Below are 24,234 nucleotides of genomic sequence, written 5' to 3'. Positions count from 1 at the left end.
CCTATACACTCATACGCACACGGCTCTATGATTCTGCCGCCTCGACAGCCTCGCCTCTTGGCTCGGCTGTCTCGTTCTCGGCTGTCTCGTTGGCAATGACCGTAAACTCCACACGAGATTTCATCCCGCCTGATCCCTTTGAGGGACAAAATTATACACCCCGCTACGCTCGGCCTTCGGCCTCGCTTCGCGAGGAATAAATCGGCCACGCCCGATTAATTACTTCCCTTTAGACCAGATAAAGAAATATCAGGGAATTACATTTATTACTTCAAGTAATGTGTTTTTTTTATTATTATTATTTGGCGACATGTCGAATTTTTTTATCATCACCTTATCAATGGCACTCGAGACAATCCTTTGAAAAAATAACAACAACAATTGCAATTCTTTCTCGGTGGTGAATTGGACTTAAATATTTAAAAATCGATCCAGATTATAATTCACAAAACACATGCTCACAAATAATAGCTGATTAACTCTTTTACTATAAGCTTAAGTGGCTAAGTTACTTGTAAATTAGAGTAGAATATGCTGATATTCTGATCTTCTGATAATTGCAGCTCACATGGAGGGAAACCTGCAAGTAGTTCTCAACCGGTTGTCAACACTTGAACTGTGTGACACAAGAGCCATTTAATGTATTACGGTCTCAAAGAACAAAGTTTACAATGAACTGCTTGATTTAGAATGTACCGTTAGCCCCGTGTAAATAATACGAAGGTATGGCTTATCAGACTCTTAACAACAGTTGCGTGTTTCCTCTACAAACCGCACTAGATAATGCATTGTTAACTGGTGTTGTCGATACAAAGTTATGCTTTAACCAGGACTTTATACATAGTTGCGTGTTTTCGCTGCGTGTTCTCAGTTTGTAACGCACCTTATGTTGTCGTGCGCTCACAAAATTAGTTTCCTAGTCTACTGTATTTGCTTTTCCCACCTCACCCATCCCCTTATTCAATAAAGCTGGACTACAGGTATGGGTGCACACCATTAAAAATGCCTTCTGCTGGTAAATACAATGTAATCGATTGCGTATTTCACGATCGTACACACATTCGACATACTGGCAAAGAATAAGGAATAACCGGCTACATACTAGTTATGCAACGCTTTCGAGTGGTATACTATGGAATATCCCACTAGTCACTTGTATTTTCTCGGTATACACACGAGCCTTTAGGCGAGTGTGTATACCAAGAAAATACAAGTGACAAGTGGGATATTCCATAGTATACCACGAGAAAGTGTTGTGTAACTATTTTATACCATGTCATAGAAAATACGCTTACTAAATTTCGTCGAGAATACAATCGCAGGGCATGATGGGAAGGTTGGGTTGAATACTTTTTTTTTTTTTTTTTTTTTTTTTTTTTTCTCTCTTTTTTTTTTTTTTTTTTTTTTTTTTTTTTTTTTTTTTTTTTTTTTGCCCTTATTTTTTTATAAACCCCCAAAAAAAAAAAAAAAAAAAAAAAAAAACAAAACAAAACAAAAAAAAAAATCAATATCCGTGCTAAAATTTAATAACGTCGAATATACAACGGCTTTCCTGTATTCTGATTGGCTGTATTTTCTATGGCATGGTATAAATGCTGATACAAATAAACGTAAAGGAAAATAATTACCGCATGCGCCGCACTTGATGGCTCATCCATTTCTTGCGGGGTGTGTTGTTGCCCCCCCCCCCCCCTTCACTTTCACTACTTGCCGGGTGCGTTGCTACCACCCAATTTTAGCCCAGGGAGCAACCATCATCCTAAATCCATTTGACTTCCAAACGCTGTTGTGGTTTTATTGTATACATTATTACAAGCGACAACGTTATTAATTTGCAATGCATGCAGATCAATTTCCTGTGAACACAATGAGCTCGATGGGTACTCTTCAAGAAATTGTATAATATGGAAAATAGGGACGAATTTGTTTCTCCGGTATTTCAATACTTTATATTTTTATTACTTAAAAAAAAACTCTGACTACAGGAAAAGCAATACGCACTTTACTTAATAAGAGAACTACAGAAAGCGTTTTTAAACTCGATTAGATTAGATATTAGATTTAATTGGCCAGAAAATAACAACTACATGCACAATACACAATTTGGTCAACGCATAAATAAAATACATCTTACAACTATAGCTTACAACTGTTTGTTACATATCAGTTAAGACCTCCGTTAGCTGGCTTTTTCACTAGCTCTATGTATGCTTCACGAATCTCTTTACTTCTCCAGCAATAAATAATGGGATTACACAGCGAATTTAAAATGTAAAATGAAAAAAACAAAGGCCTTGAACTAACTGACAACCTTTCGATCAAAATACCAGGAAAAAGTCCAGGCATGAAGCTAACCATTAACCCAGGAAAATAACACATGAAAACCCCACCTATAATAATACTTGTCGTTTTCCAAGCTTTCTTTTCCTTCAAAAACTTTGCAGTGGCCTCTTGCGAAACTTGTTCAGATTGGATTTGAATCTCGTGACGGCGACAAATAGAATAAACATAAGTATGACAGAAAACAATTACTAGCCAGCAGACAACTATAATTACATATCCTGGAAATTTTCCATTATTAATTGTTAGACTAAATATAATATAAATTGTCAGCAATTGCCAGCAGCACACACTTGCCACGATCAAACGGAATTTGGTTATGATTCTGTCATATCGGTAAGGGTATTTTATCACAACAAAACGTTCGACGCTAATAACGACCAAATGTAAAACTGACACAATGCAAAGGATAAGTATCATTGCTTGCGTCCAGTTATATAATATGCAAGTTGAAGATGACGATCCACCGACTAGAACGAATATTTCTAGCGTGATGAACGCGGGTTGTGCAACTATTCCCACCATCAGATCTGGTACTGCTAAACAGGCCAACAGAATGTTATGCATGGTTTGAAGCCTTGTTTTGGTCTTGATCGCTGTTATGACCAGCGCATTCAGAAGGATAACAATCGGACATGTTAACAAGTTTATGATGGTGGCCAGGACTGTGAAGAAGTAGTCTGAGACGACGTAGTCATCAGGAATTATTGAATGCCAGCGAAAGCAGTCTGAGAGGACTGCTGGGGAACTCAAAGATTGATTTGTGCCATTCGAATAATTCATATTAAACGATTTCTTCGATGTAAAACAACGACTAGGTGGCGATAAATGTCGAGCAGAGATTCGCCGACTGACCTTGCTTGCTTGCTTGCTTGCTTGCTTGCTTGCTTGCTTGCTTGCTTGCTTGCTTGCTTGCTTGCTTGCTTGCTTGCTTGCTTGCTTGCTTGCTTGCTTGCTTGCTTGCTTGACAAAGTAGCTAGCTTGCTTGCTTGGCTATGTGGGTTCTGCGAGCTTTCTTGCTTGGTTGGTTCTCTCTCGTCTCGCCTCTCTCTTCTCTCTCAGTCTCTAATCTCGCCTTAGAGATATCTCGGTAGCAAAAGCAGTGTAAAGTAAACCCATCGGCTCAGCTTGTTTTATATTCATACGGTGAGAACTGTACACCTGATTTCACTTTCTGGAATGATTCCTCAAAAGCCCGACGTTAATACCAAAATAGTTTTTTAATTGATAAGCGGAAAGTTAAAGGAGCACCCAAACTTTGGCGGCCTGCAAGAAATCCAATTGGAAGTTTGCCAATCGGGTTCATGTTTTGACATCTTAAAATATTTCCTTTTATTTTTACAGTCTTTTGTATTAGCTCATTTGAACTCTAGAACCTGCAATAATATCGTGTGTATTTTTTACTACCGTCAGAATTTAACGCATCCGCATTTCGTGCAAAATTCAGGCAAATAAAACGACACTCAGAAAATTCTATATATTAAGGGCCCATTACAGAATCTCGTTGCCAAGGGAACTTAAAGATTGGTTGTTGGCATTCATAATTTTAGTATAAAACGACGAGGACTAACTTGTGATAACTCCGTCGAGAAAAGACGCGCTGACCGACCAACAAAGCTTTTTTGTTTGTTTGCGTGCTTGCTTGGCTGTTTACTTGGCTATGTGGGTTCTGTGTGCAAAAAAGTCTCGCCAAAATAAATAAGTTATCTTGCCGCAAATAAATTCTGACAAACAGAAACACAAGCTAATTCCATCGACTTGTGTTTAATATTTTACGCTTTTACAGTGACAACTGCAACCTGATTTCACTTTATCTAATTTGTGCAATGATTTCAGAAGAGACCACGATAAGACAGGAACACTTTTTTTAATTAACAAGCGCAAAGTTAAAAGGGGCGCTCTAACTTTGGCGGCCGGAGAAAAAAATCTCAGTTTTTCAATTGGGTTTATATTCCGAAATATTTACCATCTCCAGGCATATTTTCGACGTCTTAAAATAATCAATGGACTTTGAACCATATTGATTTAAGTTTTGAAGTTGGAAAATTACCATTTGATTTATACTTCCGTAGGAATTCGGGGCTACGTGTCATTCAAACTTAATGCAACTGAAGAAATACTTATACCCGATATCTGATCTGTATTCTTACGGGGAAAATAATAATTTGATTTTATTGCGAAAAAAGTATCTGTAAGCGATTAGCATTTAAAATTACATGTAAGGATCACGTACTGAACAAATAATCAGCGTAACAGCAACTATATCGGCACAAAATAAAAACTTGTCGAAGATTAAAAAGATTATGATTTCATACGTTCTCCTTCAGTTAATTTTTTTGCGCTGTTTTTTAAACAATCGCAAATCAGCGATTATATACAACGATCAAAAAATAAATAAAGGTTAAAAACTTAATTTCAAAGGATTAAAAAACTCGGAAAAGCTAAAGCTCCATTATACTGAGGTCCATAGAAAAACTCTCGTTGCTTTTAAATGTATTATGTCCGACTACTGGATTCACATAAATTTAATTACTTATAAAAACAAATTGAAAACTGCACGGAAAGGAAAACGGCTTTGTAAAGAAACATTTAAAAAATATTCTAAATCTAATCATCCACGAGATAGAGAAGGAAGATTTTAGTCAAAAAAAATTAGTATTACTATTTTGTAGCTAAAACTAAGCAATTAGAATTATTCACGCTGTAAGCGAAATTTCTCAAGCAAAACGAAGCTCATGACGGACAAAAAGACTCGCTTATTTTCAAGTGCGTTTTGTTTATGATACTTTTGATTCAAGGATTATGTCCATTTTAAAACTCTCATAGCTTTGAAATGCGCCATGACCGACTTTTTAATCCCATATATTTTTAATAACTTATAAAAATTGGAAACTGCACGAGAAGCAAAACTGCCTTGTAAGGAGGCAATCCCATATATTTTAACTTACTTATGAAAAACTGCGCGGAGAGAAAAATAGCCTTTAATTTTGACAAAAAAAAAATGAAAAGAAAATTCCTTCAATCTCATCTCCCAATCTACTGAGTATTTGTTTAGGTAAAACCAAGCGTTTTATAATGATTCGCACTGTCCGAAACGTCTATTCAGGAAGCGACCAGCTGCCACAATTAGTATTCAGTATCTATAAACGAGTGTTTTTTATGTTTAGTACTTATAACTCAAATTTGGATTATTTTAATTTTATCCCAGCTTGTTTTGCAACGCAATGCCAGAATAACTCTAAAAATTTATCCTAAATGTGAAGATGGATTCCCAGCGAACCACCTTTTGATTCTAGATAAATAACAAAGGAAAAGCAAAGTAATCTTTTGTGATTTAAAGAGTATTTTTGTGGACACAAACGGATACCATAAGACAATTACGATAAAACAGAAAACACAAGGGCGAGTTAATAAATATATATCATGTCATGAAGTGAAGACCCATACAATAATGCTGAAAGTAGAAACTCGCCTGTATAAAAAAAATATAATCAGGCAACTGAGTAAAACTCCCTTCCTTTAGCTTGTTCTAGTCAGGAAACACACATAATAACAGCTAGTTCATGAAGTTTTCTCTTTTTTTGGGTTGAGAATGATGTAACAATCAGTCATGGATTAAATATATTTTCGGTTCGATTTGTCAATTGTGAATTGCCAACAAAAATATACAAATGGTTTTATCAGGAAACTCAAGCATAACTAGAAAAAAAGCTTTAAATGTTATTTTACTCTTTTGAATGATTTTTCCTTTCTTCAAAAGTCTCCTTAAAAAGCAGAACGAAGTTTAACTTTTTGTGCAGATCGCAGTTTACCAAAGCAATAGACCAGTCAGTCTACAATATTAAAATTCTATCATGGCGCTGAGACTTACGAGGCTAAAACAAAAGAAGTTATCTATTCATCACTAAGGCTAGATGTGTTTTCTTAGAACTAAGCATATTCAAAAGCTACAAGTTTTGCATTTGGGGCACGGTTTTTTGTTCTTTAGTCTGTAAACTAAGCGTTTACGGAAATTGATTAAAATTATGAAGTGGGTGCAAATATCAAAAAGAGGGTCCAAGAGCTATTTTATGGAACATGCAAACACATTCTATTTAGAACGTACGAGTTCCTTCAATACCCAAACATTGGCAGTCAAAAGATCGATGTTTAGTTCACTTGCAAGAAACCATCTGTTCATTTAGTTTATGATAACAATTTTTACCGGACGATGATCTTGATAAAGATCCATTAAGATCTACCGATCTCCGTCGCCAAAAAAAATGTACCGATTAAGTCTTGAGACAGATAATTTATGTTAAACCCTGGTCCAAACGTTTAATCAGAGTGCCTTACTTCCACTATATCCGTCACTCCGAGTCTAAAAGTCGCTTGATTATTAAATTGATTATTTCGCGACGAGAAGATGACCCCATGTAAGAATCATGATTGTAAGAAAGGGACTGCAAGAACCCGTTACCATCGGTGACTGGCAAAAGTATTTATACATTGCAATAAAAATTACGAATAGCTTTATTAAATTATCGTTTATAAAAATTTTAAATACCCCACGACACATTTAACAATTGCAATGTCTAGTTTAGTCTGGGATGTAAATATATATCTTCGTGTTTTCGAGAAAATTGATTTATTAGTTCTTCCATCTAGGAAATTATTTTCGTGATGCCGATGATAAAGATCGGCCCATTTCTCAAAAACAGTAGCAAAACGAATCAAACTTTCTAAGTTACATGTAATAAGCCAAGTTGAGTAGGTTTTGTCGTTATAATACCGATTTTCTGTTGGGAAAGCTGTTTAATAAGTCCCTATTTTAGCAATAAAATTTGAAAAAGAAAAACATTGTTCTACATCTAGGATTGGGAATACAAAATACCATAGGGACGTTTGTAGTTAACACTTTTTTAACATTTTTCTGGTTTATTATAAATTTTCTTGATTTTTTGGCCTAAAGTTTACACGGAACGTGATGCGTTAACTTTGTCAGTAGTAAAATTTAAACGATACAAAACGCGAAAAAAGGTGTCGAAACATTGTAAAACATGATTTATATTTAACAATTAGATTATGAGCTCGAGATTTCTATCGTGTGATAGTTGATGAGGGCGAAGCCCTCATCAACTATCACACATAGAAATCGAGAGCGAATAATCTAATTGTTTTAGTATAAATCTACTAGACGTTCAAAACTTAACAACAAGACAGGTTCTCGTTTTTATTAAATAATGATGTAAATAAGTCACACAACACGCGGATAATTGACAACTTCACCACATTGCATTGGCTTCTGTGTGCGCGTTTGCATTTCATTCACGATTTATTGAAACCGTTATATGCCCGAAACTGAAGGAAAAGCCAAGTTTTTTATTGTAAAATGACGATTGAAAGATGTACTGGCGTACAAGGGCCCTTGGAAGTCAAGTTTTTTTTTAAAATTCGAAAACGTAAAAGATCAAAAAAAAGTTAAGCGAGTTGTTCGCAAGGAAGAAACCACATTGCACTGTTTAGCTTCTGTGTGCGCCTTTGCATTTCATTCACGATTTATTTAAACCGTCGTTTGCTCGAAATTGAACTAAAAGCCGGATTTTCATTGTGAAATGACAATTTAAAGATAGACTGACTTACAAAGGCCCTTTGGAAGTCAAGTTGTTTTATATGTAGGAAACTTGAACGATAAGAAATTTATGAAAAGTTGAACGATTCGCCCGCAACCTTGAATTCGCATTCAATTTTGTTGTTTTATTAAAGTCTTATTGATGCATAAAAAAACTTGCAGGTCGAATCTGTTTAGCCTTTCTTTTACTGCTCCTTGATGGGACGATGAAACTGTGTTAGTTCGCAAAGACATTTTAAACTTTATTTTCACAAAATGTCTCGGTGAAACGCATCTCTGAATGTTATAAAATTATAGATTCGCCCGTTTTTAAGAGCGTAAATGAATATTAATTGCTTTTCTTACCGTGTAAAATCTTCATTACATATTTCGGTACAGTCTTTATCTTCTCCAACATCGCCCGGAATAGTAAATAATCCAAGTCCTTCTTTACGGTCAATTTAAAAGCGAAAAAGCGGCGACCATTCTGTTGACAACAGCACGCTGTTTCGCTACTCACCTTCTACAACAGAATAGAAGGTGAGTAGCGTAGCCAATCAGAGAACAGAATTCGTGATAGAACGCTAGTAGATTTATACTAATTCGGAATATGAAGCCTTTATTCAAACTTCCAATTGGATTTCTCTCAGGCCCACAAAGTTGGGGCGCTCCTTTAAATTTTCCGCTTCTTAATTAAAAAGACTTTTCCTATGTTAACGTCGGGGTTTTGGGGAATCACGCGCACGTATTTTTAAAATGTGCAATTTAGAGCAACTCAGGTTGAGACACTTTTAAGATGAAATAGAAAGCATTATAGATATCACAACTACCCTTTCGCGTTTAATCAGGCCTCTAGCAAGTAGAAACTCGTGAGACCTCTTGGGTGGCCAAGTGATAATTATGTGTTTTAAGACAAGTGCGTTTATATATTTAGCAATGAGTGAAAATTGGTCCATTCTATGTAAAGAGATGTCAAAATTTAGGTGCTGCCAAATTGCGCTCTTTGAGATGGAGGGTCTTCATCGGGAGCATGAGGCCTACAGCTTTTCAGAAAGCTGGCTACGCCCCTGATTTGGCTTCATGAAAAGTGGAGGTTGTTGTTTTGTTGTTGTTGTTTTTTTAAGCGTTAGAAAGAAACTGTGAGGAAATTAAAACCGCGAGAGAAAAAAGGAAGAAGAAGAATTGTTATTCGTTGTTATATTCTATTATCATGAAACACTAATTTACATTTACGTTGCTCCGGATTTAGAAAAAAAACTTTTCTTTTCGACTCTCTGTGTGGTATTGACGAGATGAAAAGGGGCTTATGCTTGATGCTCGATCGAAATTTAAAGTGAAGAACCACTCACTCTTGAGATTATCGGCCAAACCATTTCTGGGTTTAATTAATTGTAATCATGGTACTTTTCCATGTTTTGCAAGCAACGAAGAAGATCAGGTATTGACCAAAGTCAAAATGTGTGCGCTAAGTGCATGTAAAACAATTCCATGAAACCCGTAAGGACTATGAAATTTAACACACAAATACTTTTTCAGATGATTCGTTACAAGGCCGTTTTGCTTTTGTGTAGTTCTCAATTTTTTAGAGTAATTAAAAATATATGCATGGAATTACAAAGTCGAACATGGTGCATTCAAAAGAAATTGTATCGACCTGATCCTTGAACTATTTTCGTGTTCACTTGGAAATTGCGTCTCCTTTCTCTTAACGCCGATAAACTGTCGAGTAAGTGGTTTCTTAATTATAAATTCGGATTGCGCCTTGGTACTTATTTAAACAATGAAATTAAGATATTGTTGTAACCATAAGATAGAAATCAGATAACTCCCAGAATTTGTTATAAGAAGATAAGTCTTTACAATTTTTCTTTAGGAATCGAAGCACTTAATATGAGCTATTAAAGTCTCGTTTCATTTGCATAAAGTTCGCATGCACAGGAAATGCGACGCGCTGAATTCTGGCAGAAGTTCAAAGAAAATGATATAATTTTAACCTCTAAACTTCAATGCGGTTGGTACACTGAACATCATAAATGTGTTGTTGCAACTGATAACCACAGAAGTACTTCTGAATATGAACCTTCCTGCAAAACTTCCAGTCGGATTTCTTTCTGGTTGCAAAATTCGGCACTTATTAATTAAAAAGGATGTTCGTGTCTTATCGTCCGTCTTTTCAGGAATTATTACACAAATTAGCTAAATTAAAATCAGGTGGGTAGTTCTCACCGAACAAGCAAAAAATAAGACAGGCCGCCAAAGTTGGGGCGCTCCCTTAAACTTTCCGCTTTTCAATTAAAAAAGAAGAACTGTTTCGGTATTAAGGTTGGGATTTTTAGGAATAATTCCAGAAATCTAAATCAGGTGTGCAGTTCTCACAGTAAAGTATAAAACAGGATGACCTGATGGGGTTATTTTACATTGCTTTTGCTACCAAGATATATCGAGGCAAGATAAGAGAAGAGAGAAGAGGGAGGCGAGGCTAGAGAGGACCAACCAAGCGAGTTAGCACGCAAAACTCACATAGCCAAGCAAGAAAGCAAGCAAGCAAATTATCTTGACATTAGTCAGCACATCGTTACTCGACAGTTATCACAAGTTAGTATTCACTGCATTTCACTCTGAAGAAAGCACTCATATGAATACAACCAACCAATCTTTGAGTTCCTCAAAGGACGTCTGCTTCCACTGGCATTCAATAATTCATGATGATTACGTCGTTGTAGACTATTTTTCCACCGTGCTGGCAACCATCATAAACTTGCTAACATGCCCGTTTGTAGTCCTTTTGAACGCGCTCCTCATAGCAGCCGTAAAGACCAAGCGAAGACTTCAAACCATGCATAACATTCTACTGGCCTGTTTAGCAGTAACAGATCTGCTGGTTGGAATAGGCGCACAGCCTGCCTTCATTACACTAGAGATTATCCTGCTGAATGGTGGTGGATCGTCGTACCTGGCTTGCAGATTGTTTAACATGATACAAATGACAGTACTTTGCCTTTGCCTTGTGTCAGTTTTACATTTGGCGGTTCTCAGCGTCGAACGCTTTGTGGCGATTAAATATCCCTTCCGATATGACAGCATTGTGACAAAATTTCGTTTAATTGTAGCAGTTGGATGTTGCTGGTTCATTGTGACGGTTTATTTCGTTTTGAGAACAATGGAATTAAGAGTATTTCCTAATTTTATGATTATAATTTTAAGTTTCCTGGCCATTTTATCTTGCCATACTTATGTTTATTTTATTTGTCGCCGTCACGAGATTCAAATCCAATCTGAGAAAGTTTCCCAAGAGGCCACTGCAAAGTTTTTGAAGGAAAAGAAAGCTTGGAAAACAACCAGTATTATTATAGGCGGTGTTTTTATGTGTTATTTTCCTGGAGTTATGGTTGCAATTATTCCAGAAATTTTTCCAGTTTTTGTGATACCGAGGTTAAGGGTTAGTTTACGGCCTTTATTTTTATCTTTTTCTTTGTTAAACTCACTGCTTAATCCTCTAATTTATTGGTGGAGAAGTAAAGAGATTCGTGAGGCATCGATGCAGTTACTAAAAAAATCAGCAAACGGAGGTTTCAACTAATATCTAACCTGAATAGTTGTACATGTTAGTGTTACGCTGTATCGTAAAAATATACATGTTGTGTCAAAATAAAATCTATCTCGGTTGGTTACTTATCCGTTGTTTAAGCCACGTCATTTTAACCCTCGGACGAACAAGCAAATTCATACCCCCACCATCGTACAACGGAGGAAGGGGGGGGGGGGGTGTGGATAGAACCCCTAAGGCCTAGCTACACTATTTTGCACTGAGTAGAAAGCCCGTAGCTTACTCTACAAGATGACATAATTTTTGATGGCTGTGACGTCATTTGACATCAAGTGTCATTAGAGCCGCCATCTTGGATCCGCCATCTTGGATTTCACCATTTTCTTAGAAAGTCAGAAAATAACGGAATAAGAAATCATACAATTCTGTTTCAAAAAGCTGGAAAATAAAGAAAAATGTTTAAAATGACAATTTTGGCAAGACCTGCTTGTAATTATGACGCTGCCATTGCAACGTCAAATATCATGGGCACATGGTTGACATATCAAAAATTCCGCAAGGGATAAATGAACAAATTTTAGCATTGTAGAGTAAATCCTCTTTTCAAAATGTCGAAAAAAACCTTACCCCCCTTGTACGTCCGAGGGTTGAGTTAAAAAAAGTAGCTTTAGGTCTTTCAGAAATGAATGCAGTGAAAGAAAGAGCAAGATTTTATTAAGTTGACTTTCAGGAAGAGGAATTCGGTGATAACGCCCCCAAGATAAAACGCCCCCGAGACATAATGCCCCCTATAAGACATGACGCCCCCTAATGAAAGAAAAGCAAATTTTAATTTGTAATTTTATGATAACGATAGCAGAAAGATAATTTTTCAGTTTTCGATCGTAAAAACCGAGTTTATAGTGAGTGGGTTTTACCAATCCAAGGTTCTTATACTTTCCTATTTTTGTTATTTGCTCTTTTCATTACCTTTTTTAATTTCCTTGCTTCGTTCTTTGTTGGGTTGTTTGGATTGTGATCGGTATTCACTGTGCCATAAGTGTTCACCACATTAGATACCAATTCTAAATCGCCATAAATCGCACCGTGAACAGGTAAGTATCTTTCCATAGTTTTTCATCTTACTACTCGTTGCTCACATGGATCGAGCGAAACCGATCGAGCAACAAAAACAGAAGAATCACAATTGCCATTAACGGATGAATCGCAACGCAAACAGGCCAGTAAACTACAGTAGTTCATATCATTTATTGATTTTATTATATCCTCGGATCATTCTCTTCTCTCATCTTTCTCTGAATATATAAATCGCAATAGGGGGCGTCATAATATGACTGTCGAATCAGGAGAAAAGGTAAAAGTAACTGAAACGATGTTTTAGATTATAAATGTTCTTCAGTTGTCTTAAGCAAAAATGGAAAACACAATGGTGAATAAAGATTGATTGACTTAAATTCGAACAACAGGCAAGACTTTGTTCACACGTCAGTCTTTTCCTGGCTCAAATGAACTTGGAACACCCCTGAGCCTAAACTGGCCCATTTGGGCTCCAATAGCATATTTAGCTAATTAAATTAAATATGCAGCTGAAAACTGACGTTTTTGAACAATACTTTACTTACCTTGCACGACGTTTAACATAAAAACCTATAATCCATCGTTTGCAATTTTTTTGGCGTTTATGAGCATGCTTGGACGAATTATCCAAATTCATTTCAAAAGGACTCATCTTGTGAGAAATTTGGTCACGTGATCAACCATTGACCCCTTAAGGTTTTCAGAAAAAAACATATTTAAGATATTTTTGACATTTTCTGGTCTTTCATGAGCTAACTTAATTCAAAGCTACTTAAAAACACATAAAAACGCGAGATGCTTTCCATTTAGCCAAACATTACGGAAATTTTGGTCGGAAGTCAAATGGAAAGATCCATTTCGGTTCGGGCTGATCGGAATATTCAGGACCACCTCTGGAGGAGGTCCACTTTGACCGGTCGGACAGAAATTTACCGTTCCATTTTGACAAACTGTTCAGTTGTCTTACTTTCGCTCAGTAGCTTCTCACAGACGCGTGTAAGTGGGGAAAGGAATGCAAAATGGAAAAGATCGTTCCACTTGGTCTGCCCAGACTAAGCGGAAAATGTCGTTCCATTTTACAACGGTCAGTTCCTGTTGGTCCGACCGGTCGCACTTTAAAAATGGAAAGTACCAACGAAAACGTGCCTTGCATTTCATCGCGTTTCAGCGACATTTTTGCCCAGGCATGGGCACAAATCAAAATTTCCTCGGAGTTTTTTGCTTAAATTTCTTAGCGTTTTCGTATATAACCCGTGCTCAATTTAACCAATGATACTGCTTTGGGTATCATTGTAAAATGTAAATGTAAAAATGTAAATGTTGTTTATAGTGGTCATGCACTTAACTTCATATCTCTTCGCTAGTTTACAGGCGTGCCACTGACACAGAGGAAACAAATATTTTAAATGAACATAACAAGGTTAAAAATCCCAACTGGCAGGAGGCAGACCAGTTGGCTATGTACAAAGCGTGATCGAGGATTTGAACTCGGGACAACCGAGAAACAAATTCAGCTAGTGGCAGGGGCAGGTATTGAACCGGGGTCCTCCAGATTACAACACAAGCGCCCTAAACCACTCGGCCACGCTTGCCTCTTGCTTGGAAAGAACTTTTCCTCCTTCAGAACTTTTTCCCCAGTGAATACCACCCCTTAATATCGATCTCTTGATCTTTTGATCGACAATGTATAAGCGCTGACAAAACCCAATCGCACGTACTAGTAAAATATGATTTCCTTGTTCCTAAAGTTCCTGTAATTTTCTTGACTCCCATTTTTTTTTAAAACAGCTTTTCGATGTTTATCAATTTCTACAAAATCTGAACACTCTAAACATTTTAATTTTTTGAAAAAGGAATCCCAACACTAGCAGTAAGTACAATTTTGTATGCTCGGTCCAAATTTAGAGAAAAACTTAAATGCTTCAGAAAAAAAGTGTTAAAACAAAACACACAAATGTTCCCATTTGTAACATGCATGGAAAATATTTTTACTAGGATGACTGAATTCCCTTCGTACAGACGTGTTTTTACTTGCAACCGTTCAGTGAATGATTCTTGACTTCGCTGTTTATGCATATATTATTCGCCACGGCGTTTCAGTAATATTTTAACGTTCGCTTATAATCTCAAGCAGACTTTTTAAGACCTTGAATAATATTGCTTTCGTTTTCCCACTTTTCTATTCTGCGTTCAAGTAATAGGCCATTTCCGAGTTACCCTTTGCCTCTGTTTCAAAACGGGTCTACGTGCGAAACCAATCATATGAAAATGAGTTTCACCTACAGGCCCATTTTCATGCAAATCAAACTCATTTCGTTTGAATGGTTTCGCTCGTGGACTCGTTTTGAAACAAAGGCAAAGAGCAACTCGGAAATGGCCTATTGATAAATAAAGTATTCATTATTTTTTTAGAATGAAAGTGAGTCAATCAGTTGCTAATTAAATGTAAACGTAGTAATTCATTGGTTTTTATTTAATGCATAGTCCTTATAATTTACGTTTAAACGTAATCTATTAGGACTGTGCATTTGGCAGCTGATTGACTCAGATTCTAGTTTATATAATTTGGGCTTTCTCACTTAAATGATATCAAAATTAATTACTCAGTTCATTAATAACATAATGACCCCAAGAATCACGACTGCAACAAACTGGGAAGAGAGCAGAATACTGAAGAAATAGCGAGAACTCGACTCGTGAATGAATATTTTAAAGTATCATTATTTCATTAGAGCAGTTTTCAATTGAGTGTCGTAAAACCAAAAGCAAAGCAATTACTCTGGACAATCACAAAGGACACAGACAATCTAGTGAATCAATCAAAACTCGAAGCAAATACGTGTAGCTGGCACGAAGCGTGGGAAAACGTGCGCCAGCGAGAGATGATTGGTTTTCGTTTTACTCCTGAATGGCTGAAAAAGTGGCGCGAGATTTAAAAACCGATCACTAATACAAGTGAAAATCACTCTATACATACAGTACAACAACTGAATTCCACAACTCCTTTTCTTTCTTCTATTGCATGAGTAAGTATAAACGCTTGGTTTAATCACGAAAATAGTAATTCTACTTTAGCTTACTTTTAATGCTGAGATATTATTTTACGTTTAATATTTCTTTCAAGCGTTTCTTTTTTTATTTTCGTGCAGTTTTCAATTTTTACAACTAATTAAAAATTGTGAAATTAAAACGTCGAACAAAGCATATTAGTTTATAATCACCCTACAGTAATCCTTGATTTTTTTAGTCCTCCTGGAATTTTAGTTGGATCTTTCTTTCGGTTTCATAAACGTAAAAGATAATCGTTTATTTATAAAATTCTTAATTTGCTTCTTCCCAAAACACCGCAAAAATAAATTAAACGTGAAGTTAGTAAGACAACTCATGGATTCATAAATCCTTAAGTAATCTTCGACAAGTTATTTTATTTCGAAATAGCTGTAGAAACGCCGATTATCTTTCGAGTAGTTGCAAGTGATTGTCCAATTGAACATCTTATCACGCCTAGGTACTATTATTAACAATAAAATCAAAATGTTGTAATTTTGACCCATCAGATAAATTCAAGAAATCTTAACAGGTTTTTATTCAGGAAGCCTTCTTAACAAAAGCAGTTTACTGATTTCATAAAGCGTCGTCATTTGCATTTTGATTCTGGAGGGGGTATAACGCATATGATATTATTCCAACCTCAAAAGTTTAATGAGGATTGTACACTGAACATCATTATATATTTCTAGATCACAAAAATATTTCATGCTGATAATTAATTCTAAATATGAACCCGAAGACAAATCTTTAACTGGATTTTTTCTTAGGCCAACAAAGTTGAAGCGCTTCTATTAAACTTTCCGCTTATTAATTAAAAATGGGTCCCTGTGTTATTGTCGGTGTTTTTAGGAATTACAGTGCGCAAACATAGGATATAGAACAGCAAGAACTCGACTCGTAAAGGACTATTTTAAATTATCATTATGTCATTAAATATCCATACAGCACAATAAAAGAACTCCTTGACTTTCTCGTATTGCGTGAATATGTATAAACGGTTGGTTTAATCTCGAAAATAGTAATTCTACTTTTAATGCTGAAATAATAATAAAAACAAAATAAAATATTTTTTTTGCTTTTCCTGCAGTTCTAAATTTTCATAGCTAACTAAAATATGTGGAATTAAAACGCCAAACACAGTACATTAAAAATTATGAGATGTTTATAATCAGCCTTCAGTAATCCTTGAATTAATTTTGAATCTTGCTGAAAATTGAGTTTGATTTTTTTTTTCGGTTTAATAAGCGCAAAAGATAATCACTGATTATGAAATATTCAATTTGCTTCTTTCCAAAAACGTCGCAAAAATACATTACACGTGAAGTTAATAAGGCAACTCAAAAATCCTTTAATAATCTTTGACAAGTTATGATATGTCAATATAATTGTAGTAACACCGATTATCTGTTGAGTATACGCGACTGGTCGTCCAGTTAAAATCCTGATTACCCCTAAGTACTTTTCTTAACAATAAAACCAAAATGTTGTACTTTTTATCCATGATATACAGTTTAGATAAATTCAAGAAATCTTAACAGTTTTTCATTCAGTTTCGATTGAGTAGCACTTCTTAACATAAGCAATTTTCTGGTTATATAAAGTGTCATCATTTGCATAAAGTTTGCATGCGCACGAAATGTAAAACTCTGGCCGGAATTGTGGCAGCATTATAAAGCAAATGAGATTATTCCAACCTCTAAAGTTTAATGACCTAGATCTCGAAAGTATTTCATGCTGAGAAATATTTCTAACTATGAACCCGACGACAAATCTTCAACTTGATTTCTTTATGACCGAAAAAGTTGTAGCGCTCCGTTTAAAATTTCCGCTTATTAATTAAAAGTGTTCCTATCTTATCGTCGGTCTTTTCAGGGTTTTTCAGGAATTATTGCGAAAGTTGGCTAAAGTAAAATCAGGTGTGTAGTTTTCACCTTACACAAACCGATGGGTTTCATTCAGAAGGTGATATGCTTCTGGTTACATTGCATTGGCTCTGCTGTCTCCAAACAGGTGCAGAGAAGAGAGAAGAAAGAGAGGCCAGGAAAACTTAACCTTAAAAGAAATTTGTCCACCCATTTTTGTCAGGCAAGCAAGCCAACAAGCCAACAAGCCAACAAGCAAGCAATCAAGCAAGCAAGCAAAAAAGAAAGCGCTTGTTTATCCTTTTGTCATTCAGCGCATCTCTTCTCGACAAGTATTGCAAGTAAGCCTTGAAGACACATTGACATGAATACATCCAAACCAATCTTTGAGTTCCTCAAAAGGCTTCTGCTTCCAATGGCACACAATAGTTCATGATGACTACGTCGTTGCAGACTATTTCTCCATAGTCCTGGGCACGATAATAAACTTGTTAACATGTCCGATTGTCGTCCTTCTGAACGCGCTTGTCATAACAGCGGTGAAGACCAAGCGAAGGCTTCAAACCATGCACAACATTCTACTGGCCTGTTTAGCAGTACCAGATCTGGTGGGAATAGTTGCACAGCCCGTTTTCATCACACTAGAGATTTTCGTTTTGGCCGGTGGAACGTCATCCTTGGCTTGCGGAGTAAATGCTATCATACAGATGACAATACTTTGTTTATGCCATGTCTCATTTTTACAGTTAGCGGTTATCAGCGTTGAACGTTTTGTAGCGATGAAATATTCCTTGCGTTATGAGGAAATCGTGACCACATTTCGTTTAACTGTAGCGGTCGTATTTTGCTGGCTTGTTGCTACGTCTAATTTGATTTTTAGAATATTTCAAATAAGAATATTTGTGCCATTTATGATTACATCTAGCAGTGTCCCAGTGATTATTTTCTGCCATACTTATGTTTATTTTATTTGTCGCCGCCACGAGATTCAAATCCAATCTGAGCAAGTTTCCCAAGAGGCCACTGCAAAGTTTTTGAAGAAAAAGAAAGCTTGAAAAAAAAACCAGTATTATTATAGGTGGAGTTTTCATTTGTTATATTCCCGGATTTGTGATTGACATACTGCCTGAAATTTTTTCAGATTTTTTAATCCGGAGGATATGTGAAAGTTTACGGCCCTTATTTTTAACTTTTTTAATTATAAACTCTCTGTGCAACCCGATTATTTACTGTTGGAGAAATAAAGAGATTCGTAAAGCACTGATGCAGTTGCTAAAAATTCCAGCTAACGAAGGTCGCAACTGATATGTAACAAACAATTGTATGTTGTAATTTTTAACTGCATGGTTTAAATATGTTAAATAAAATAGTATTAACCTCTTGCTGTGTATTGTGGTTGGTTAATTCCAGCAGTGATGCGATTTTGGCCCCTCATTCAAATTTTTCAAATTTTAATGTCCCCGATTAGTCGGCCGCTAGTAGCCAGGGAGAAGACTTTTGACATCATAATAAAGTTGTTGTTGTTGTTGTTGACGACGGCGACGACGCGACGCGACGCGACGACGACGACGACGACGACGACGACGACGACGACGACGACGACGGTGGTGGTGATGATGCTGATGATGTTAATGATAAGCGCCCCTCAGTTCGTTGAAAGTGTTTTAAATGCCTTTATTCCAATAAGTGCCTTGCTTTACCAGAAGCATCATTTATTCTGTTGCTAAAAAAGAGGTAATAACATTCCGTCAAGAGCTTTTCACAACGTTTTATCTAGGAACATTATAGTGTGCTTGACAAACAAACCACGTTTTTGCTAAGCGTCTGGATTAGCGGATGTGTGGAAAGTTCTTGCTCAAAGGACGAGTTTAATAAGATCCAGTTAGAGTCTAGAAGAGTTCTAGTGATGAGGATAAATGTGAATTAGAAAAGGCGACCTGACGACCGTAAAAGTTACAAAACAATTGTTTGTGTTGAGATTAATTAAACAATAAACGTATAGACTCGCAATCGTTCAGACTTTAGCCTGTGAGGGAAGAAGACAGATGTACCACCATGTACAAAGGCAGGCATGAGTATAATAAAAAAAAACGCTACGCTCTCCACTCGCGTGTGCCCCAAGGTATATTTGCGCGTGCCCCAACGTGAGCCTGCTCGCAGGCTAGTTCTCAGTAGACAAACAATTCAGTCCTTGAGGAAGTGGTATGTTTTCTCAAATCCGGTGAAGGCGTTATTAAGCTATCGTCTTTGGAACGAGGAAGTCGAATCCCTTGCACGTTTACACCATATCGAATATGCAAAATAATCATCGAGTTTAATTTCAATGTACAATCATTACTGCAGGTTGATAAAAAGAGCTAAGGAAATGCATGCACTGTAATTTTGGTGATTTTCACCGATGGAAGTTACAAGGAATTACATGCATAGCAAGGAAGCAAGTTGATGGTGCTGACCGGATCACAAAAATCGCTGTTACGTGACATGATGTTGGTCGTTCATGACCGAGCATTGACCCATCGACACTTAAAACAGGAATCCTCACGTAATATAAACAGAGAAAATCTCCAATTGTCACCTTCCTTTCCTTTAAAAGCGATTAAGAAAACTGCAAAGGAATAAATCTTACACCGCTTAGCTTAACACTCTCGTAGACTGAAATATTTGAGGAAAAATCTAATTTGACTGTCAATTCAGATTTGAAGTTCCTCTTCCGGGACCGATTACCTTTGTTTGACTGCCAAAGACATGATGGAATTAATAGCCAAAGCGCTCAAGGAAGTTCATTTTTGTTTTCGTTTTTTTTGGTTCTCTTTTAGTAGTGGTTATGTCTTCGTTGCTATAAAAAGATGTATTTGTCTTCCTCTCTGAAGATGCGTAATTGCAGACATAGGATCCACTTCACTGGAAGACTGTACTCTGATCGTACGTACGAGACAGTCAAGAAGAGATAAGCCAAACTTAACACCAAATATAAGGTACAAGATCATTATTGTAAATACACGAATTTACTGGGGGACTTATTGCTCTGTCGTATTTTGAACGCAATCCCAATCAACAATTTCGCGTTCGGAAAGTTCAAATTTGATTTCACAAATTTACTTATTTATAGGATTGAGACTTACGTTAACTGAAATCACAGTTCTTTGTGATTACCTGCTGTAAAGCTTTTTACATAAATAAACTGCCGAGTCTACAAAGAGCGTACAAAGTTGAACATGATGGAATTTAAGCGTCGCTGAAGGGAAGTTATTGGGAATCTTTATCCCAATTTAGATTCACATCCTTTGTAACTGATCTAGTTGGTTAAATTGTGCGCTCGTCAAAATACATTCACTTTCAACTTCTCATCATCCCTGTCAGGCTGAATCGCAAAAATTTCAAGAGAATTGTCCAAAGTGACCATTGTCAAGTCGCAGAGTGTTCGGTAGAAAAAAATAATCCACTAAATTATATAACCTACAGAAGTACGGGAAGATTTGTAGTATAGCACAAGGTGCAGAAGTCATTATTTTGTGAGTAACCTTGGTTACTTTGGTTATCGTGCAGTTCTGTTAAAGCATAACTCCATGTCAAGTTTTATTTTGCCGAATACGCGTATAGTGGAGATTTTTATGAACAAAACTTTTATTTTGAGTTTTGCGATCTTATGAGGCCAGTTTGTTGCTCATTACTTTTAACTTTCTATGTGTTATAGCAATTAATTGGACTTCAATAGCTAGAATTGAGTGATTTCAGTGCCGTTTTAAACTTAACGCTATGAAGGTTGATCTGGAATGGAAATTTCCTCGAATGAATTCAACTGTTTACTACTAAGTCACACCATACGAATGGCAAACGGTAAACGGCAAATATGGGCGTCCGGTTTTTAGTGTACTTTTAACTTAGTTTCTTATTTCTCTTATCTATATAAGACGGATAGTGTTAAAACAAGCGCAGAGCGTAGGGCCCTAAGGCTTAAAAGGTTGATTGTACTCCTTAGCGCATCTTGCTTGATTATCAGGTAAAAAAGAATCCACAATTGTTTTATTCAGTCATGAGATTGATTTGATTTCTCTTCCCATCAGACTTTTACAATGACGTCGAGATCGGTTTTGTCCTTTCTTTCCCTCTTCTTTCTTGCGGTAATACACCAATCAGAAGGTTGTTTATGGGGTTCCGGTTGCAGAAAAAGAGATTGCAGTGTGAGTTCCTGGTCCTCGTGGAGTACCTGTAGCCAGCCATGTGGTTCTGGGGGAACACAGACGCGTTACCGCAAAGTTACTAGGACAGCCAAGTGTGGCGGGTCCTGCTGGTCACTGACGCAGACCCGGCCATGTAATAGGATGTGCCCTAATGGCGGAACTCTAGTTGATTTTGGTTGCAGCTGTAAAGCTGGATACAGTGGAAAGTGCTGCACTGGAGGTAAACAATTAGTCATTCATCCATCCATCCGTCTGTCCATCCGCCTATCCATTAATTCATTTATCCATTCAGTCCTCCGTCCGTCAAATCAATCAATCAATCAATCAATCAATCAATCAATCAATCAATCAATCAGTCAATCAATCAATCGAGCGAGCAAGCGAGAAAGCGAGAGATCAATTAATCAATCAATCAATTGTTGGATTGATCAATTATTTGTTTACGCTTTCGTTTATTTAATCAAACATTCATTCAGTCAACTCACTCACTCGTTCAGCCACTACCAATCCACGTTTCTCTTGATTTCAACTTCGTTTTTCGTTTCTAATTACAAATTCTTTTTGAGTTGTTTGTTATCATTTTATCTACGCAAATTACCTGCCTTTATAATATGATCTTCTTTGTCTTCGCTCAAAGTCGACGGAGGCTGGTCTAATTGGGGTGCTTGGACAAAGTGTACCAAAACCTGTCAAATTGGGATTCAAGCGCGAACACGGAAATGCACACAACCAGAGCCTCGAAACGGAGGAAAACCATGTCAAGGAGCTGCGAGAGAACAACGGAAGTGTAACACGCAACCATGTGCAGGTTAGCAAAATTAAGCACCTTTGGAATTATGATAATGTTTCCCCTTCCCCTGATATAGGCCCTTGCCTCACCCCTTAGCTAGGGTCTTGAAAGTCAGTATAGCGGTTAATTTCTTCCTTTTACAAAGCCTCCTAAGGGGCTTTGTGGTATGGCTTGTCTTGAGTTTTTTGATGTGACAGCGTGCGTATGTTCAGAGCCGACAACCAAAGAACTTTTACGTTTTATATTTTTAAGTTTACAATGTTTAGTCGACTATGCGGTTATGGGCTAACTCGTTTTTCAGACGCAAAATCCCTGCTCCAACTCACCCACAATAATGTTATTTCGTTCTCTGGAATAACTTCGTGGCAAAACGTTATGTCAAGTCTTACCGTAGCTGAAAGCTAATGGTTCGCTTTATATGCAGGTTGCCTCCATGTAACTTAAGGTGATACTAAGGAATTTTTTCACTGTATTTTACAGTTGACGGAGGTTGGTCAGATTGGAGTGGATGGAATTCATGTAGTAAATCTTGTGGAACTGGTTTTCAAGAACGTTCCCGAAAATGCACGAAACCAGCGCCCGAAAATGGCGGGAAAACTTGCCAAGGAGAAGCGCGGGAAAACCAGTTGTGCTATCTGCCAACCTGCCCTGGTAAGGAAGAAAATGTAATAGGAGTTGTAGGAGTGTTCATCGTCATCTATTTGCCTATATCCTATGCAAAAGGCAAATTGTTATCTGTGAAAAATAAATTGTTATATACAAGCTGCCTGTCTCTAGCTACTACAAAATTCAATTAAACAGCATGCAATCAGTTCGTTCGTCAAGGGTCTCTTGGTTAATGTCTTTATTTAAGTTAATTATTTCAAAAATTACTCCCGCCTTTAGTCTCGTCGTGTTCCGTTTACGTAAATCTAGATCAAAATTAATGGAAAGTCCTTGAATTATTTATCGTATCAAATCGGAAAATTGGCCATTTAATAAAAGCAAGAACTGAATGAAACCCCAAAACTTTTCGATAGTTTTTACTATATATTCAAATGTTACTCTTATGCAAAAATTAAGTCTTTCTTTGTTGGCAAACCACCAGGTGCGCAGGGTACTGGTGCTGTTGTATTTCATCAGCAAAGGGCGGGAAGCAGGGAGCGCAGGGCTTGATGGTTAGGCGGTGAAACTTCGCAAGTGGAACACTCAACAACGCACTGCGCTCCAACCCATCATGCACCAATAAGGGATGTCTGAGTGTTGTTACAATTTTATGCATGTTTTTCCTGTTTTCTTACAGTTAACGGAGGTTGGTCGGATTGGAGTGAATGGAGTTCCTGTAGTGAGTCCTGTGGAGGTATCCAAGAACGTTCTCGGAACTGCACGAGTCCAGAGGCCAGTTTTGGCGGGAAGCCTTGCGAAGGAGAAGCGCGGGAAACTCATGAGTGCGAGAAACTTTGCGGAGACGTATTCGGCCGTTTGTAAAGAACAAAAATGTCACAAAGCCGGGGCTTGTATTGACTAGTCAATATTTTTTTTTTAAAAAAAAGTCCACGTTTATATTTGTTAATCGTTATTTTTAACTATAAGCTTGCTCAATTGGTATTTTTTCAATACCCATAACTTTAAGGTAGAACTATCAGATCACGATTCCCATTTCCTTGCTTTTCAGCTTTAGAAAAAAAATTTTAACGGCTATTCAACGGGTTTAGACTTTGCTAAGGTGGTATTTAGGCTACCGCGCTTATAATAAAGAAAAGGGAAACTACTCAAAAGCTGTTTTTTTCTGCTGTATTGTGTGTCTTTTTGCCTTT

The 24,234-nt window shown here is 36.9% G+C and overlaps 1 protein-coding gene across 1 annotated transcript in view; it reads left to right on the top strand.

The window, feature by feature from the left end:
• Positions 1-24,188, top strand: part of LOC144661480 (SCO-spondin-like) — a 64,008-nt gene extending 39,820 nt beyond the window's left edge. Inside the window, exons 16-18 of the mRNA XM_078522263.1 lie at positions 22,286-22,456; positions 22,919-23,089; positions 23,721-24,188. Of these exons, the coding sequence (XP_078378389.1) occupies positions 22,286-22,456; positions 22,919-23,089; positions 23,721-23,905 (527 nt within the window). The 3' untranslated portion in view covers positions 23,906-24,188. The remainder of the gene's footprint in view (positions 1-22,285; positions 22,457-22,918; positions 23,090-23,720) is intronic.
• Positions 24,189-24,234: the final 46 nt, after the last annotated feature.

The sequence above is a fragment of the Oculina patagonica genome, chromosome 1 (genome assembly GCF_052425735.1).
Source record: "Oculina patagonica isolate OP01 chromosome 1, crgOcupat, whole genome shotgun sequence".
In the NCBI taxonomy this organism is placed as follows: domain Eukaryota; kingdom Metazoa; phylum Cnidaria; class Anthozoa; order Scleractinia; family Oculinidae; genus Oculina; species Oculina patagonica.
Note: the sequence above shows the minus strand (reverse complement) of the source record. Positions and strands in the feature narration are given on the sequence as shown.